Below are 21,098 nucleotides of genomic sequence, written 5' to 3'. Positions count from 1 at the left end.
GACCCCCCCCCCCAAGAACTCGCGAACGGTATGTCGTATGACCACCAAATTTGAATGAGAATGGTGCACTAGTAAAAATTTATCATATCTAAAATTTTTATGTCGTTAATGTGATTTTATTGGCCAAAACCGTCTAAATAGGTTTTTCCCTGAAAACTAAATGATATTCAACATAACTGGACCAAAAGTGTTTACGACAGAATATTATGGTGTACTAAGTCTTATGTTGCCCATAGCAACACCGGTGACGTCATAAAATGACGTCATGCATATTTAAGATATTCGCCATCTTGGATCGTCAATCCTGAATTTTAAAAAATAGTTTTTTTATGATAAAGCCTAAAATACATTGTAAACATACTAAAGACCTTCATTTAAACCTTTTTTGGAAAACGAAATGGAAGTATTGTTGAAATTTTAATGAAAATAAACTGTATATACCTGTTCTAATGATATGGTCCGCCATATTGGATTTTGGCCAATGACGTCATCAAATAAGCATAAATTATGCATATTTAATTATAAAATTTACAAAGAATTATATGGGATGTAATTAATATTAGAAACCATGAGTAACTTAAAATTCTATTGTTGAAACAAAAAGTACTAAATTTAGCAAAAAATGCCTGTCAGAAACCCGTTGCCATGGCAACACAAAAATTATTATCTTATTCCAATGATAGAGAATTGTTGCCAACAATATTTTAGGAAAAGTCACCAAGTTTGGCCGTTCTACGGCTAGCCGTTTAGACGCTAGGTGACATCAAAGTTGCCCCCCCCACCCCCGGTCTAGGTAGGGTTAAATGCTTTACCCAATGGCCTTAGCACGGTGTCTGTGTCTAACTCCCCCTCGGGCAGACTAGACATCCCGTCAGTGAGCGGAACTGGAGCTATATACAGTAACTCTTACGTATAACATGGCACGTGAATTGCACGTGGATAAATTAGAGTTATAAACACGTTTATTTAGATGGCGTACGCAGGACGGGTGACATAAAGAGCTGTGGAGCCGCCTGAAAAGCGGATACAAATTGTTGCCAAAATATTGTTTGATAAAAAAATACACTTTTGATTTGTTTCAATGTTATTTTTGGCATTAGAATCAAACTTGCACTGTCGAACGGTTGCACGGTTGAAATATTAGACCTGGCAAGCGCTTTCAGGATCCAAGCAAACCTTAAAGGTTCCTCACAAAAAATGAGTTACGGGACTGATTACACCTATCCCGGAATATCCCGAACACTTGGTCCCTAAGTGGCTACTGTATGCTGAAGGGGGTTAGTTGTATATGGTTCCTAATACATGTAGTATTTTGTACTATACAAATTGTGCTGACATAAACAATTCTGTCAAAATACAATGGTATACTAATGTCAGTCTTATCCAACTTTAATCTACTTTACCGTGCATTGCCTTACTATACTGAAAAAAACCTTGATATTAATATATCAGGGGTGAGAGACTACTAAACAATAGCTGGGATTCGCGGAAAAGTACGACAGATGCAGAACTTGCCATTTTAATGCCATTTAGCTTTAAAAAACTAAATACTGTACTGTATGATAGTGAACATGAAACGCAGATAGAGACACCGATTGGGGTCTCTACAGGCAGAAACAACGCTCAAAGTGTCTGTTGACACTTGAGATTACGATGTGGATCTCTACTGGTAAAGTCGTCGATTCTACCAAATCGGTGTTCCCACTCAAAGCTTATCTTTAATCATATGTATAAGAAAGTGATTCCGCCTTACCCTTTAATCATAGACCAGTCCAGAAGAGGTACTTATGCAAGGTATCTTCAGTTGGTTGTTGTCTTGTCTGGACGTTGTGAGAGTCTTTATATATTGTACGTACGTTGCTGTGCTGACAGGCTAGTGGAGTTCTGTCGCAGTGGAGTGCGAAAAAACAAACCTCAAAATTAGTCTGCTTTAAGTTATTGATTATTCATGTGAACTATGCCTTTTAAACATGAAAAAAATGTCAATTGAATATGAAAAATAGGCAGGTTGTTCTCTCTCTTTTGCTAGCGCTCGGAGGTTTCTCAATAGAATATTCTAATCAACGACCTCAAGGACAAAATGTTGTGGTCCTGTCATTGCAATGATTTTGTTTGTCTTTAGCATAATGTTGTTTTTGTTTTTAGTTTTTTTGTGTGTGTGTGGGGATTTATAACTTAAGATTACCTGGATGGATCGATGTTTATGATTAAAAGTATAGGGTGGGTACAATGTAGGTATATAGCCATAATCGTTGATGGCATTGTAATATTTCCCGAAGGTTTCGTACACTGTTAGTGTGTATTTTCTTTGAAATATAAAAGACTATACAAATGTTCTTTTTATTTTGGTCCGTACGTAGCATTGGTTAAAATATAGTTTTTCCTTGTGTTTTTCTTCTCCTGCTATTTCTTTAAATAGATTCAATATCTTTTGGGGGGGGTTGCAAATGACTTGGAATTCGGTATAAACGCATAGTGGGCAAATATCCCTAGACTTTATTTTATACAGTCTCTAGGGAATGTGTCTTTTTTACCACATTCCGACAAAATCATGTATATTTAGGGTTCTGAAGACCTGGTCTTCGGTAGGGTTGTTCATAAATACTAAAATTTTCACTCCTTGCGGACAATAGGGTAGTGCCAATCTCTATTTCTGTAGCCCTTGTGCCACACAGTTGTGCACGCACTACAGCAGGGGGCTATTCCGCTGACAGTGTTGTGTTTCACCTTCCCATACTCATTCTCTATAATGATGGATTCAATTCTAAGCCGGGCCCAAGAACGAAATTAAAAAAAAATGAATATAAAAAATATATTCTTAGATTATGTTCTTCGCTTGTGTGGCATGGCGTCAGTGTTGGGCCAGAAAAACAATAACCACTCCCAGTCCGGATGTTGTGTTTCTGTTAGCCCAGACTCCTCAACAGGTTCTTACATCATGGATTACAATAAGAAAACTTCTGCTTTAAAGCTGTTTTGAACACGATGCAAGGCTAAGTCTTAGTTTAAATATTTATTGTCATTTGCCTATACTGCATGTATAGTGGTGCTGTACATACTGCATAAATGTTACATGTACCGATGTAGAATACCATGCTGGTTGTCAAATATTACTAGAATACGCGAGGAGTCAGGTTTTGCCTACCTTTTACTCCAAAAAGACAGAAACACATCATCTGCTCAATCTGAATTAAAACAAAGACTAAAAGACAATTATCTTCAATATTTCTACTCAGAAACAAACTCCAAATGCAGCAAAAATGGAAAACAAGGAAATAAGTTAAGAACTTACAAAACAATTAAGCGTACGTATGAAAAAGAACAATATTAAGATGTGCAAAACTTCAGTCATCGCCGAGCAATGACAAAATTAAGAATTAGTGATCACCAATTAAAGATCGAAATCGGTAGGTACAACCAGACTCCCGCAAACAGCAGAATGTGCACTCTATGTAACTATAACTGTATAGAGGATGAAGCACACTTTGTTTTAGAATGTGTGGTATACAATGACATCCGGAAATGTTTTATTAGCTCCTTACAGCTAGAAAAGAAATTTGCATACATGCCGAAAATAGAATTGTTCAAACATATTATGACATCCAAGCGCTATGATATAATTGAAAAACTATGTAAATTTGTTCATACATGTTTCAAAAAGAGAGAAGAGATACTGTAGTTAGACCCTATAGATAGAGAAATAGCATACGAGTGTAACAATTGCTTCTTCTATTCTTGTTACCAAGTTATTTAACTTAAGTGCATTTGGCCCGTGTAGGGCGTGAACATGCAATAAAGTTTATTGTCATTGTCATTATATACTACTTTTTGGCACAATATTTCCTAGAAGCCAGAACCACGCAATGCTACATAATAGAAGCTGGATTAAAACTGGCATTTCCTGTCAGCAATCTTAAAAATCCTGGAGTGCACGAGGTAACGATAGCAAAGGAATGGTGTTTAATTTATCGTCGGGTTTCACTCTCTAATATACTTTACTGTATGTTTGTCTTCATGACATTCATGCTGTCACTTTTGCACTGCAATTAAAAAAAAAAGACTTGGAATAAAATAAAATAAAATAACAGGTGAAACATATTTAATAACACCGCAAACAATCAGTTGGTTACATTGTAACCACATGTACTTTCACTTTGCAATGTAAACTACAGAGACAGAGTTTGAAAAACAAGACACTTTACGTAACATTGATACATAAGCATCAAAGGCATATCATACTTATTAAAAAAAGGACAGATTTCCCATATCCTAAGAAACATATTTCTTGTGTTTCTATAGTTCTGCATATAAATCTACTAGTATTCATAAATCTACTATAACACAACACTCAATATTCGCTTTACAGTTCAGTAGAGTATCATATAGCTTAAGTGTAGAAAATTAAAAGTTAGCCATACTTGAAATCATGATAAATACAATAATCTTTAAAAAATACAAAAGTTGTAAAATCAGGATTAAAGGTTAGGTATTTAAACATATACAACAACAATATTCCTTACTGTCCGGTTAATACTACTAGTACCACTACTACCTTTGTGCAGTCCTGTTATTACTGATAATTCATAATAGTCATTTGAGAAAATTGACGAATAACGTCTGGCTAAGTTAGCAGGGATACCAGGCTTGTTTGGTTAAGTACGGACATGTTATGTGCCTTTATGACGTCCTAGCTCTAACAGTGCTGGGATCCAGGCTATGGCGACGTGGATTATTAATGTACATCGCGCCCAGATGATACATGCTTCACAGGTACTTTGTATTTCACATAAAGGAAACAATTTGCTACACATTGAGGCCCTAATGTAGAAAAAGGCTATAAAGTCTGTTTCTCATTTTCATTACATTTAGGACAGTCCATTAGATCTTGCTTGTAAATAGCTGATGCTTTACTGCCATGTCATGCCATGGTTAACGAGGTGGGCCGCATGCCTCGGTGGTCTTAACTGGTCTATCTTTTGCAGCAGCACTTCAGGCGTCGACCGCTTGGAGGGGTCTACTATCCAGCAGGACCTGATGATGCGGTACACCGGCAGCGGACAGTTCTCCGGCTGCTGCAGACGGACGCCTTTCTTCAGCAGCTCCAACAGTGTGCAGACGTCCGGGTGCATGGGGCCTCCAGCGTAGCGCGGCTCCTCCCCAAAACTGGCGATCTCCCACAGCAGCACGCCGTACGACCACACGTCACTCTCACATGTGTACACCCCGTCCCGTAACGACTCCACGGCCATCCACTTCAGCGGCAACAGCTCGTCTTCCCCGCCCTGGTTCGTGCGTTCGTACGCCGACGACGTGTAAACGTCACGCGATAGTCCGAAATCCGCGATCTTAGCCACCTTCCTGTCACTGATGACGACATTACGGGCCGCGATGTCTCGGTGAACGATCTTCAGACGTGCCAGCTCTTCTAACCCACTGGCCACACCAGAAGCAAAACCGAGACGTTCAAACAGTTTCCTATTCCCTGTAACTTTGAGTTGTTCTCTCAAACCCCACAGGTACCGGCGCAGTTCCTCATTAGCCGCGTACTCTACAACAATGTACTGTGGATGCGATTTAGTCAGAACTCCGTAAAACTTCACCACGTTCGGGTGTCCCTCTTTGTCTTCGTGGATCCTGGCGAGAATGTCCATTTCGCGGCGAAAGTCGCGGACAGCAGACACCGTCATGCGGTCAGGCCGGATACTTTTGGCGGCAACCAAAACTTGGTAGCCTTCAGGCACGAGCAGTCTTCCCCGTACTACATGGCCGAACTCCCCCTCGCCTATCATGTGTTCAAAACAGATGTCCTCTTTGTCTAGTTCCCATGATGAGAGAGGCTCCATTTCTATGTCCTCTCTGTTCATTGTATGTAGCCCGCTCCGATTTGTGACCCTCTGTTTTACCATGGTCACAATTATGATGCAGCCGACTATAAAAATTGCAGGAAGAATAGACGCCAAAACTATAAAGACGACTTGATTATGTTTTTGTCCTGATTTGGTCCCTATTTCACAAAATTCACCTGACTGCCCTTCTAAACAATTACAGGTCCCATTTACTGCATCACACACGGCGTTGTTCTGACATTGACATGTCATGCTGCAGTTCCAACCAAAACTGCCAGGTGCGCAGGTGTGCTGACACCTGTCTCCACGACGGCCGGGAGGACACAGACACCCCTCCCACCTGTCACACGTCCCTCCGTACTCACAGTCACACACTTGGCTGCAAACCTCTCCATAATAGTTGGGTCGGCATTTGGTGGCATTGAGGGTAAAATTTGCATTAATACTTCACCAATTACAGCTTTTACCACGCAAGTATAACCAGCGTTGTCTGTTTCTGAGACTGGCTGGAAGTTGATGGAACTGTTCTGTACTGCCCCTTCTTCAATGATTTTTGTATCGTTGTAATAGTTTTCTGCTTCATAAACCCACATCATACTAGCTACTTGGATGTGTGGAGCCAGGCAGGTCAATGTCAGATTAGTACCGATGTACTTTACGGCTGAATCGCCAGGTGACGCTATGATGACAACTTCAGGCCAGGGAATATCACAGGCCCTCCCTCTCCAGCCCGGGCGGCACTCACAGGCACCGTTAAAGCCATGACACCGGGCCCCGTTCTTACAAACACAGTCCTTGTCACAGTACAGACCGTACCTGCCCTCGGGACATCCTGTAATGTCGTACTGAAATATAACATCGACGGGCCCTGTCGTAGTGTAAACTGTGACGTTAGCGCTACATTGTGTCCAATAGGACGCCGTGGATCTTATCTTATTCTTCTTAACAACTACAGCATAACCTTCTGTCATGCTACACATTGTATCCTGTGCCCACTCAGGCATCATTTGTTTCGAAACATCGAAAAATATAACTTGCCCACACTTCTCAACTGTCTGTCGCGACATTGAAACTCTATCCTCCCTTCATTCTCATGAGTCTCCTGAAGAGCCGGGCGGAGCAGGTCTTCCCACGGTGGAATCAAAGTAGAACACAGCCGAAGGGAGCAGTCGTTCATGATAATATCGTGGGATTCTAACAGGGAAAAAAAGTCTGGGTACTGTCGTTCTTTGCCATTAATTACAACATTGTGCCCATTAGGGCTGCTCAGTACGACATAGTTCTCAGCCGTCCCAGTATCAGGTATAACTGGTGTTTCACACTGTTTGCTGTAGTATGGCGGGTATCCCCACACGTCCATGATCACGATGGCGAGGTTTACATGCCAAACGCTGTTGTCTCCAGTATTTGTCAGCTCCAGGGACAGGTTGTATCGCGGGTTATACTCATAGTCCAGCGGTGCTGAGACGATTAGCGTCAAATTCTCAACAACAACCTCAAACCGTCTGAGGTTGTTGCCACTTGTGATGTTCACTGACCACGACGTTCCGTTTTCCTCTTCCATTAGGCCACCGCCGACGTTAAGAAAGTCTCGCAGGTGCTTGACTGTGCTGCCGACAGACGCGTCCTCGGTAATTGTGACGTTTCCAACCCAAAACCCCGCTTCTCGGCCGGCCTGGACAGATGGAATCAGGCTGACCAGTAGGAAGACGGAACAAAACGTCACATAGGCCATCTTTGCGCGTACGCTACTTCGTAACAATTTTTTTACGATATCCTGCAGGTGACTTGGCTTTACCTAGATGCAAAAATGCAGAAACGGTAGTTAGAATTAATCCGAAACACGCCACACTTGTCAGAAAACTATATTACAGATTTTTTTTTTGTTTCTCACACAACCCTGGCAGTCAACTGAAACTCAAGTGCAATCCCCGACCGCTCAATCCGAATTCCCACAATGTTCTGGACAAGTTACAACAAACCAGAATCGCCCAAAACAATACTTCCGCCCCACAGGTAATAACAAAAACACGTTTAAATGTAAACATCCTTTCAAACCACAACCAGACGTTTAGGTCAGCGTTTTACAGCCCGCATAAGGTCAGTTTATATATAATTATAGGCTGTTTTATAAGGGCTGTTGTTTACAATATTTGCACTAGATGATAAACCATTAGGTATTTTTGTAGAAATTAGATGTTCCATATAATTATTGTATAACCTATATGTCTTTAAATAGTTTTTTTCTTGGCATAGAATTTTACTTCACTTAACTGAACTGATTTAACAAGCATTCGGAGACCTCATACCACCATGAAATATTGGTTTTCGTAATTGTTTTATTTCTCTCATTGACTCTGAAAATAAGGTCGCAATTAGCATAATCTAGTTTAATTTATGTTTTTTTTAATTCCAATGACACTATTTCAATGTAAAATTCCTCTCCATTGCCATACTTCATTAATTTTGCAAATTACTTCTACATTAACATAATATATGCATAGTGGTGTTAACCTTTATCTTACACATGGCACAAGGTATAAGATTCGTATCATTCACCAATAAGAACTCACATAATTTTACATTAAATATGCAAATTAGGTCATCATTTGCATAACTGGTTTCTGTTGACATTTTAACTACCACAGATTAAATAGATTACATGATTGTATAAAAGTACTCGAGCAGAGCGCCCTGCACTAGAGAGACACGGTAAAAGTATAAAAGGAGGAGAGGTCCGATCTCTGTCATTCTTGATTAACACTGAATAAAAAGTCGAAACCGGTTGAATTCCGTCTCATCGTTGTCATCTTCCCATCGCTACGAATGATGTATAAAAGTACTATTATGTAAAACACTTTAATTATAGAACTAAGTCATCATTTGCATAATTTGCATTTAATTATGTACAACTCTCTCTCAGCTACTTACACCAAAAATGATGAAAATACGTTGTTTCTATCTAGAGTCATGACATCGCGAATGCCATTTGTTTTAGGTAGTACTACAGCTAGATAACCAGTCTATTGGGAGCTTGCCCGGGCTTTTGGCGGAAATGCGCGAGTTGGCCTGTTGCCTGGTTCATCTTAATCATACTGCAGTGTGATTCACTTAGAAGAGGTTATTATTAAAGGTTATTAATAGCAGACTGTGCCTGTTCATTAGAATTTTTGAAATATTATTTCAATCTTTGTCAATCATCACCTAAGTTACCCTCATACCAGAAATTACGACAATCCGTCAACCGGTTCTTGAGTAATCCTCCTTCGAAGATATTTCAACAAACGCTCCTTTAGTTTCAGAACAAGCCGCTCGGAGCCGAAACTCATGTCACTCCTTTCCTTCCCCAAGAGCTATCTACCATCCAAAATTCGTGACCATAGCATGTCAAGATCGCGAGATATTAAAACCAAAAATTCTGCTGCAATACCAATGCAAACCGCCAGGAAGCTAAAAAATCTAATCATTTCTAGGTCTCATCAAGACCTACTCACCTACCATATTTCATGACAATCCATCAAAAGCTTCTTGAGTTATCGTGCTAAGCCACATACATAAATACACACAATCATACATACATACACATGTACACATACACACAAACGCTACTGAAAAAAGATAACATTTTGGCGAAGGTACTGTAAATCTTGAAATGATCGTGGTGGTTATGATTTCGCGGTATTCACGATGGCCGCTCCCTCGCGAATTCATGAGATCGCGAATGTTATTTGTTTTATGTATTACAACAGCTGGATAACCAGTCTTTTGGCACTTAGCCCTTATGGGCATGAATGTGCAAATACTAAGTGAACATCATTGTCATTGTTTATACCGGCTACAATGGGTGCAGTGGAATGTACACCTGGCACGGACGTTTGTTTACTGGTAAACCCAGATGAAGTCACGCATGCACTTGCTTCACTCATTTAAATACATATTAGGGGAGTCCTAATAAACACGCTTATTGATCCTTCTTCTGTGGAAGACATGCATCAATAACCCCATACTGGACAAAAATGTGTACTATACACTATACTGTACAATGCCACAAAAGTAAAACCAAGAGTAAAAGCACTGATGGCACTACAAATGTACTGCCGTACTGAAATATTGTTTCAACCGTGAACTTTAAACACCGCAAAAATACCATTTCCTTTCCTAACGCGAAATTTATCCCCACGGAACATAAATGAGCTTACAGTAATAAGACATGTAAGGCTACCGTGTGATTTCGACGCTCGAGGTAGAAATTTTAACCAGGTTGTGACAGAACAAACCACAGGCAAGAATCCAAAACAGCCTTTCCACCAACATGGCAGTTGACTTGTAAAATACTTGCGACTATCCCGTGATCGCTCCCGAGAATGAACAATTCTCCATAACGTTATGTGAGGCCAGACCCGAACTAAACTCGTACCTATCTTTCAGACGAAATAAAAAAAGGACAAAACTCACCGACGCCCGACTTGCTGACAGGACGGCTCTTCGGTGACTGATTCTAAAGAACAGAAGAACTATGTTTATAGCAACACAGGGAACACGCAAATGACACTGAACAAAAGTCTGTCTGACCTTATCTGACATACACAGATAAACAGGAAGTGAGTCACTCTTCCGAGAAACATAATGAAACGAGAAATACAATAATATTTCCTATCCTTCTTTCTTCTACAAGAAATAGCGTGGGAAGGGCAAACACATAGCACTACCAGCGGACCATTCCCCTGCTGTAGTGCCTAGCACAATTGTGTGTAGCCCAAGGGCTACAGAAATTGATATAGGCACCACTCCTATGCTCTGCAATAGACTGGAACGGGACCTTTTACCCTTCTTTCCACGTGGCACTACAAGTAACTGTTCTTACGAGGGAATTCCATAACGTAAACTGGAGTTCGGAGGGCTCATGCCTTCGACAGTGTGATATTGTTTTGGTGGGTGTTGTGTGTGTGTATAGTGTAGGCTTTTTGGAGATGATTATCGTAGTTATAGTGGTCAGAGAGTCTTTTTGTGAACGAAGCAACGTACTATTTACCTAGCCTGTACCATGTCTTTCTACGGAATGTAGAATTCGTCATTTGGTACAGGGGTGCCTTGAGCATATGCTCAAAGAATGACATTTTACAGCTTTGGCATACATCACTTGAAAATGGTGTGAAACAGGTCTTTTCTGCTATTTTCAGACAAAAATTGTACATTTTTGGCTCCTGTGACCTAATATTACAACCAAATTACCCTAAATTTGGTATAGGAGTGCCTTTGTCGTATGCTCAAAGAGCTATACTCACATTTTTGGTAAACACTACTTTGAATTTGTGTAAAATAAGTTTTTCTGCTCTTTCCAGACAAAATGCTTTTATGCCCTTGTATTAAAACCAAACGACCTGAAATTTGTTACAGATGTGTCTTTGGCAAATGCCAAATGAACTTAAGACATAGTTTGGCATATACCGCTATAAAATTGTGTAAAATGGGTCTTTTTTGCTATGCCCAAAGAACAGAGCTAGCAATGCTGTAAGGTAGCAGCACACAGTATTAATGGGCGACCCCAGGAGTCTGTGACGCGGGTATAGAAAGTAGTACAGCGAATATTCTTGAAGGCTGGGTAGAAAGCCAGATAAGAGCGTCGGCCAGACGTAAATTGCACTGTGTGGTGTAGGAATGTATCGGGTTTGAGACTGTATGATTTGAATTGTAAAGGTTTTGCAGTTCGTGTATAAATGCGCCGTATTACGCAACTGGCTTTCCGGGTGAGTCGGCTGCAGTTCAGGTCACGTCCATAGAGGGCGCTTTGAAAGTGCAAATCGTCATGCGCAGAACTATTCGCAAAACGATTTATTTTGGTACTTCTTTTTTAGATAATTTTTTTTCCTGTGCAAATTATGCTCAGAAAGGCCCAGTTTTCTGGTAAGAAGGACAGAAGAATGTATATTTTTAAAATATGGCCTAAAAGTCTGACATTTTTCATGGTTTGACCTGTTATTAGCCTTTAAAAACTTGTGATCTTGTTACCTGCTATTAGCCGCGTGTATTAGCGATGGCTTGGGGATTTATCTCCCTTTTGTGTATTTGAGGATTTACAGATGAGTTTTTGATAGCCTATAGTATGTCAACAGCATAACTTGAGAAAGCTTAGGTGGATTATCTTAATAGTTGGTAGGTGGGTAGGTCTTGATGGGACCTGGAAATGATTAGACTTTGGACCCCCTAGCGGTTTGTTGTGGTACTGCAGCTGAACTTCCAGTTTTGATATCTCATGATCTACACATGGTGGGGTGACGAAATCTAGATGGTAGGTAGCTCTTTTGCTGGGGAAGAAGTGGCGTGAGCTCGGGCCCCCTAGCGGCTTCCTCAGGAACTGCAGGGCTATCTGTTTGAAAATATTCAAAAGAGGATAACTCAAGAACCGGTGGACGGATCGTCGTGATTTTTAGTATGTAGGTAGCTTACGTGATGGTCGGTATAATTATGCGGCAATTATGCAAATCTGGATGTAATTTGCATAAGGAACGGAGAAATTCTATAAATCAGCCGCATTACATTGTAGGACTATTCAAACTTGTGACATGTAATTGAGAACGAGAGAAACACAGGCAGATATTGATTATGTAAATTAACACTTAATTTGCATAATCAATGAGAAAATGTAATAATTCCATAATGTTAACTGCCTGGAATTTCATACTTGGGGTTGCTGGTGTCTTTTCTAAATCTAAAGCGACCAGTGTTACTGCAGTAACGTACGGACCTCCCACGACGCCCATTTCCGAACTTGATCTTGCTATCGTCAACGGTAACTTGCTCGCAAAACATCCATTTGCAGATTCTCGAATTATCCCGCTAACAACAATAACGACCACCACAAAAGGTCAAATTCAATGACATGGGAACCCCCCACGAGGCCCATATCCGAACTTGACCTTGGTATTTTCAATGGTAACTTGCCAACTAAAAAACATGAACATCCATTTAAAGATTCTCGAGTTATCTTGTACACAAGAAAATACACAAAAAACAAAGGTCAACTGCAGTGACATAGAAACCCCCACGGGGCCCATCTTTGAACTTGACCTCGGCATTCTCAACGGTAACTTGCCCACTAAAAATCATGAACATCCATTTAAGGATACACGAGATATCCTGTACACAAGGAAAAAACACCAAAAACCAAGGTCAACTACAGTGACGTAGGAACCCCCCACGAAGCCCTTTTTTGGCCTTGACAATGGCCACCCCCAATACAACCTGCCTGCCTCCAAAAAATCGTGAACCACGGACCATGCCTTCAAACTTTACCGTGCATAATCTACAAAACAGGCCGAAAGCGATTTCATAGCCTTCTCGTCGAAGGCAATTAGTCAATAAGATTTTTAAAAAGGATTCTATATGTATAAAGCTTTACAAAACAGTAAATATGTTGGTCTCTGAGTGTTTGTTTTGGTAGCAACCGACTTGAGAAAACCAACGTCAACACCCGGCTGTCGTCTGCATTTCCCATGATCCCTCAGAAAAGTAATGACTAACATAACGAGGAAATTACAAAACTGGCTTGTGATATATGGGTTGACATTTAGTGAAGCTTGCATTGTTTTGTTCTTTTTCCACAATATCAGTGACTTTTTTCCGACACAATGTAAAATGTATCATTGTCATCATAATCACTGGAGATTGTAACTGGAATACATTTTACAATACATATTCTGGTAAGGCTAATAAAGTAATAAGACCTTAATAGCTTGTGTCTAATCGTCTGACAACCATCAGACACAAAAACAAAATTTAATCTAAATGTTTGTCAAAATAAGGCAAAATACAGTAGCCTATGTCTCTATCAATACTGTCACCACCTGAGGCACATCACAATGTTAACTTTTGGGAAATATGCTGTAGAACTGCTCATGTATGAACAATCCTATCCACATCTGACTCCACTGCTGCCATACACCTTGGGTAAGGATGTATCTTCTGTGTTTGCATGTTGGATGTCTTGGTGTTGATTTGGAGTCCTTCTTCGAAGTCAGTTCCTGTATAATTGAACAAAAGTATCATTAGACATTGATTCACATCAATGAGAAACATGTCACATGATTACGGTGCAACTTACAAAAGCACTAGCTTACTTCAAGATAGCATTTACAAACATATACAATCTAAACCAAACAGTATGCACGATCATCAGATCATGTTTAGTTACACAATTTTAGCTACAGGTACCCAGCTTTAAATTACTGGTCCAGACATGTACTTGTACTCCTTGTTCAAATAATGGTTGAACTTTAATAAAGACAATGACATGTGTGCCGGTAGGTTATTTTAGGTCCAATCATTTCCATTACCATTATCTTGCACGTAGTACGTCGCTGTGCTGGCAGGCTACGACACGTCAGCTGTAGAGTGCTGTCGCAGTGGAGTGCGATTAAGAAAATTCAAAATTGTTCGGATTAAGTTAGTGATTTTTCCTGTGAACCGTGCCTTTTGAATATGAAAAAATAAGCTGGTTTGTTTATCTCTTTTGCCGGCGCTGGGAGGTTTCCCGGCGCTAGAATATTTCAATGAACGACCTCAAGGACAAAATGTTGTGGCCTTCCACCCAAGTGGTGTGCAAATCGGTAGGATTGTTCATAAATACCAACAACAATCATATCTTTTTAACATACACCCCTTTGGAATTATTATTGTAAAATACGGTACTTTTTGTATTCAATATTAGGTGTTTCAAAATCCAAATACTGTACCTTTTAGTAAAATGCCCTCCAAAAAGCCATGGCATAAAGATTACATATGCCTGAAGCCATTTTTCACTTTCACGTCGGTGTTGCCTGGGACAACATGAATTAGAAGATCTTATCATTCGACTATAGATCATTTTTACTAAAAGTTTGGCTGTATTCCTCTGGGGTTTACGGGGAAACTCATTTTGACTGATGTCAAAACAGAGTGGTGGCATCTTAGACCGTCTCTGACCAATGAATACTCTCTTTGATCACCCTAGCATCTGCTTAGAGATTACATTTTGACGGTTGTAGACTTAAAATAGCATAAGGACGTCGAAATGACGACATTTACGTCATAACGACACCAAAATTTTAATTTTAAAGATACACCCTCTTTCTGAATTTTTTTCCTACAATATGTAGTAACTGTTGTTGAATTAGAGGGGGTGGGCTTTAACCATACCCCCCCCTCCGTCCCAGCATGATGGAAAAACAGGTGTTGAGTCAAATAGTTAAGCTGCCGCATACGTGAGAGGTCGGGTGTGTAGGGCTAGGGTTAGGTTAAATTTGTGATCATTGTTCCGGGCTACGGTTAGACTTAACCCTACCTAGACCGGGGGGGGGGGGCTAAAAGTGCCCGCGGCAACTTTGATGTCACCTAGCGTCTGAACGACTAGCCGTAGAACGGCCAAACTTGGTGACTTTTCCTAGAATATTGTTGGCAACAATTCTCTATCATTGGAATAAGATAATAATTTTTTGTGTTGCCATGGCAACGGGTTTCTGACAGGCATTTTTTGCTAAATTTAGTACTTTTTGTTTCAACAATAGAATTTTATGGGTTTTATGTCAAGTTACTCATGGTTTCTAATATTAATAACATCCCATATAATTTTATGTAAATTTTATCATTAAATATGCATAATTTATGCTAATTTGATGACATCATTGGCCAAAATCCAAGATGGCGGACCATATCATTAGAACAGGTATATACGGGTTATTTTCATTAAAATTTCATCAATACTTCCATTTCTTTTTCCAAAAAAGGTTTAAATGAAGGTCTTTAGTATGTTTACGATGTATTTTAGGCTTTATCATGAAAAAAAAGCTATTTTTGAAAATTCAAGATTGATGATCCAAGATGGCGGATATATTAAATATGCATGACGTCATTTTATGACGTCACCGGTGTTGCTATGGGCAACATAAGACTTAGTACACCATAATAATCTGTCATAAACACTTTTGGTACAGTTATGTTGAATACCATTTAGTTTTTAGGGAAAAACCTATTTAGATGGTTTTGGCCAATAAAATCACATTAATGACGTCATAATGACGTCATATTACGTCATAACGACATAAAAATTGTAGATATAATAAATTTTCACTAGTACACCATTCTCTGAAAATTTGGTGGTCATACGACATACCGTTCTCGAGTTCTTAGGGGGGGGTCAAAAGAGCCCCCCCCCGGTATGTCGTATGACCACCAAATTTTCAGAAAATGGTGTACTAGTGAAAATTTATCATATCTACAATTTTTATGTCGTTATGACGTAATATGACGTCATTATGACGTCATTAATGTGTATTTTTATTGGACCAAAACCGTCTAAATTAGGTTTTTACCCTAAAAACTAAATGGTATTCAACATAACTGTACCAAAAGTGTTTATGATAAAATTTACATAAAATTATATGGTATGTTATTGATATTAGAAACCATGAGTAACTTGACATAAAACCCATAAAATTCTATTGTTGAAACAAAAAGTACTAAATTTAGCCAAACATGCCTGTCAGAAACCCGTTGCCATGGCTACACAAAAAATGAAAATCTTATTCCAATAATAAAGAATTGTTGCCAACAATATTTTAGGAAATGTCACCACGGTTTGGCCGTTCTACGGCTAGCCGTTCAGACGCTAGGTGACATCAAAGTTGCCGCGGGCACTTTTAGCCCCCCCCCCCCGGTCTAGGTAGGGTTAACGTCTGTCTGTTTTTAACTTCCTAGAAGCCAGAACCACGCAATGCTACATAATAGAAGATGGATTAAAACTGGCATTTCCTGTCAGCAATCGTAAAAATCCTGGACTGCACGAGGTGAAGATAGCAACGGAATGGTGTTTAATTTATCGTCGGGTTTCAATCTCTAATATACTTTACTGTATGTTTGTCTTCATGACATTCATGCTGTCACCTTTGCACTGCATGCAATTACAAAAATTAGACCTAAGATAAAAAAAAGAATAACAGGTGAAATATATTTAATAACACCGCAAACGATCAGTGGGTTACATTGTAACCACATGTACTTTCACTTTTGCAATGTAAACTACAGAGTTTGAAAAACGAGACACTTCACGTTACATTGATAAGTATTATCGGCATATGATACTTGTTAAAAAGTACAGATTTGACAAATCATAAAAACAAAATATGTTTCCTGTGTTTCTATAGTTCTGCATATAAATCTACTAGTATTTATAAATCTACTATTACACAACACTCACTATTCGTTTTATACTTCAGTAGAGTGTCATATAGCTAATGTAGAAAATCAAAAGTTAGCCATACATGAAATTATGACAATATACAATAATCTTTAAAAAAATTCAAAAGACTTGGGTTTTAAGATCAGGATTAACAGGTTAGGTATTTAAACATATATACAAGAACACCATTCCTTACTGTCCGGTTAATGCTACTAGTTCTACTACTACTTTTGTGCAGTCCTGTTATTTCTGATAATTCATAATAGTCATTTGAGAACATTGACACATAACTTCTGGCTAAGTTAGCAGGGATACCAGCCTTGTTTGGCTAAGTAAGGACATGTTATGTGCCTTTATGACGTTCTAGGGCTAACAGTGCTGGGATCCAGGCTATGGCGACGTGGATCATTGATGTACATCGCGCCCAGATGATATAGGCTTCACAGGTACTTTAATTGTATTTCACTTAAAGGAAATAATTTGTTACACATTGAGGCACTTATGTAGAAAAAGGCTATAAAGTCTGTTTCCCCTTTTTTCATTACATTTAGGACAGTCCATTAGATCTTGCTTGTAAATAGCTGATGCTTTACTGCCATGTCATGCCATGGTTAACGAGGTGGGCCGCATGCCTCGGTGGTCTTAACTGGTCTATCTTTTGCAGCAGCACTTCAGGCGTCGGCCGCTTGGAGAGGTCTGCTATCCAGCAGGACCTGATGATACGGTACACCGGCAGCGGACAGTTCTCCGGCTGCTGCAGACGGACGCCTTTCTTCAGCAGCTCCAACAGTGTGCAGACGTCCGGGTGCATGGGGCCTCCAGCGTAGCGCGGCTCCTCCCCAAAACTGGCGATCTCCCACAGCAGCACGCCGTACGACCACACGTCACTCTCACACGTGTACACCCCGTCCCGTAACGACTCCACGGCCATCCACTTCAGCGGTAACAGTTCCTCCTCCCCGCCCTGGTTCGTGCGTTCGTACGCCGACGACGTGTAAACGTCACGCGATAGTCCGAAATCCGCGATCTTAGCCACCTTCCTGTCACTGATGACGACATTACGGGCCGCGATGTCTCGTTGCACGATCTTCAGACGTGCCAGCTCTTCTAACCCACTGGCCACACCAGAAGCAAAACCGAGACGTTCAAACAGTTTCCTTTCTCCTGTAACTTTGAATTGTTCTCTCAAACCCCACAGGTAACGGCGCAGTTCCTCATTAGCCGCGTACTCTACAACAATGTACTGTGGATCTGATTTAGTCAGAACTCCGTAAAACTTCACCACGTTCGGGTGCCCCTCTTTGTCTTCGTGGATCCTGGCGAGAATGTCCATTTCGCGGCGTCATGCGGTCAGGTCGGATACTTTTGGCGGCAACCAAAACTTGGTAGCCTTCCGGCACGCGCAGTCTACCCCGTACTACATGGCCGAACTCCCCCTCGCCGATCATGTGTTCAAAACAGATGTCTTCTTTGTCTAGTTCCCATGATGAGAGAGGCTCCATTTCTATACCAACTATGTTCATTGTATGTAGCCCGCTCCGATTTGTGCCCCTCTGTTTTGCCATGGTCACAATTATGATGCAGCCAAGTATAACAACAGCAGGAAGAATGGACGCCAAAACTATAACAAAGAGTTGATTATTTTTTTGTCCCGATCTGGTCCCGATTTCACAAAATTCGCCTGACTCCCCTTCTGAACAATTACAAGTCCCATTTACTGCATCACACACGGCGTTGTTCTGACAGTGACATGTCAAGCTGCAGTTCCAACCAAAACTGCCAGGTGCGCAGGTGTGCTGACATCTGTCTCCACGACGGCCGGGAGGACACAGACACCCCTCCCACCTGTCACACGTCCCTCCGTACTCACAGTCACACACTTGGCTGCAAACTTCTCCATAATAATTTGGTCGACATTTGGTGGCGTTGAGGGCAAAGGTTGCATTAATTACTTCACCATTTACAGCTTTTACCACGCAAGTATAACCACCGTTGTCTGATTCTGAGACTGGCTGGATGTTGATGGAACTGTTCTGTACCGCCCCTTCTACAATGGTTTTTGTATCGTTGTAATAGTTTTCCGCTTCATAAACCCACATTATACTAGCTACTTGGATGTGTGGAGCCAGGCAGGTCAATGTCAGATTAGTACCGATGTACTTTACGACTGAATCGCCAGGTGACGCTATGATGACAACTTCAGGCCAGGGAATATCACAGGCCCTCCCTCTCCAGCCCGGGCGGCACTCACAGGCACCGTTAAAGCCATGACACCGGGCACCGTTCTTACAAACACAGTCCTTGTCACAGCACAGACCGTACCTGCCCTCGGGACACCCTGTAATGTCGTACTGAAATATAAAATCAAAGGGCCATGTGGTAGTGTGAAGTGTGACGTTAGCGCTACATTGTGTCCAATAGGACAAAGTGGGCCAAATCTCATTATAATTCAACTCCACAACTGCAACATATTTATCACCTTCTGTCTTGTTGCACTGACTATCCTGTGCCCAGTCAGGCAACATTTGTTGCGAAACATGCAAAAACATAAACTTGCCAACACTTCTCAACTGTCGGTCGTGACATTGAAACTCTAACCTCCCTCTATTCTGACGCGCCTCAAGCGCCGGGCGAAGCACGTCTAAGTCATTCCACGTATGGGTCAGAGCGGTACACCATCGAAAGGAATAGCAGTTCATGATAGCATGGTGGAGTTTGTAACGGAAAAAGGGAAAAAAGTCATTGTACTGTAGTTCTTCCCCATTAACCACGAGCTCGAAGTGCCCATTAGGGCTGCTCAGTAGAACATAGTTTTCAGCCGTCCCAGTATCAGGTATAACTGGTGTTTCACACTGTTTGCTGTAGTATGGCGGGTATCCCCACACGTCCGTGACCACGATGGCGAGGTTTACATGCCAAACGCTGTTGTCACCAGTATTTGTCAGCTCCAGGGACAGGTTGTATCGCGGGTTATACTCATAGTCCAGCGGTGCTGCGACGATTAGCGTCAAATTCTCAACAACAACCTCAAACCGTCTGAGGTTGTTGCCACTTGTGATGTTCACTGACCACGACGTTCCGTTTTCCTCTTCCATTAGGCCACCGCCGACGTTAAGAAAGTCTCGCAGGTGCTTGACTGTGCTGCCGACAGACGCGTCCTCAGGTATTGTGATGTTTTCAACCCCAAATCCCGCTTCTCGGCCGGCCTGGGCAGATATAATCAGGCTGACCAGTAGGAAGACGGAACAGAACTTCACATAGGCCATCTTCGTGAAAGTTTATTTCACGATATCTTGCAGGTGACTGCGCTTTACCTAGATGCAAAAAGGCAGAAACGGTAGTTAGAATTAATCAGATACACGCTACACTTGTTAGAAAAACTATATAATACCTTTTCTTTGTTTCTCACACAACCCTGGCAGTCAACTGAAACCCAAGTGCAATCCCCAACCGCTCAATCCGAATTCTGACAATGTTTTGAACAAGTTATAACATACCAGGATTGCCCAAAAAAATACTTCCGTCCCACAGGTAAAAACAGAAACATGTAAAAATGTAAGCATCCTCTCAAACCACAACCAGACGTTTAGGTCAGCGTTTTACAGCCCGAATTATAGGCTGTTTTATAAGGCCTGTTGTTTTTAATATGTGCACTAGATGATAAACCATTATAGAATTAATCATTGATTTTGCAAATAAGAGCCTCATTTGCATGAATTATATCGGTTGATCATATTCTCCACCCAACAACAGCCTTATCTTTACAACTAAGGCTATTCTAACACTTTCTCATAAATTATGCAAATAAGGTAACAATCTGAATAAATTATGTTCATTGCTTTTCACCTTCACCTAACTTCCAAATGCGGCAAGTACGAAATTCCCAGCAATTGCAACTATAAAATTGTAGAAATTTTCCATTGATTATGCAAATTAGGTGGTCATTTACATAATCTTTATCCTCAGATGTTTTCTCGTTCTCAGTTACATGTCACAAGCGTTTCATAGTTCTATCATCGAACAAAACAGATTTATAAAAT

General features: G+C 40.7%; 1 protein-coding gene and 1 pseudogene across 1 annotated transcript; both read right to left on the bottom strand.

Moving 5' to 3' along the window:
- Nucleotides 1–4,628: 4,628 nt before the first annotated feature.
- On the bottom strand, nucleotides 4,629–7,600 carry LOC109468206 (annotated as a pseudogene).
- A 10,003-nt stretch (nucleotides 7,601–17,603) lies between these two features.
- Nucleotides 17,604–20,324, bottom strand: LOC109468203. The gene is given in 2 exon segments (XM_019766458.1): nucleotides 17,604–18,395; nucleotides 18,397–20,324. Coding segments are annotated over 2 exon segments (2,676 nt in total). The 3' UTR covers nucleotides 17,604–17,647.
- Between the last annotated feature and the right edge of the window lie 774 nt (nucleotides 20,325–21,098).

Source organism: Branchiostoma belcheri, unplaced genomic scaffold (assembly GCF_001625305.1).
Source record: "Branchiostoma belcheri isolate BF01 breed outbred unplaced genomic scaffold, Haploidv18h27 scaffold195, whole genome shotgun sequence".
Classification (NCBI taxonomy): domain Eukaryota; kingdom Metazoa; phylum Chordata; class Leptocardii; order Amphioxiformes; family Branchiostomatidae; genus Branchiostoma; species Branchiostoma belcheri.
This window is presented reverse-complemented; position numbering and strand designations above follow the sequence as displayed.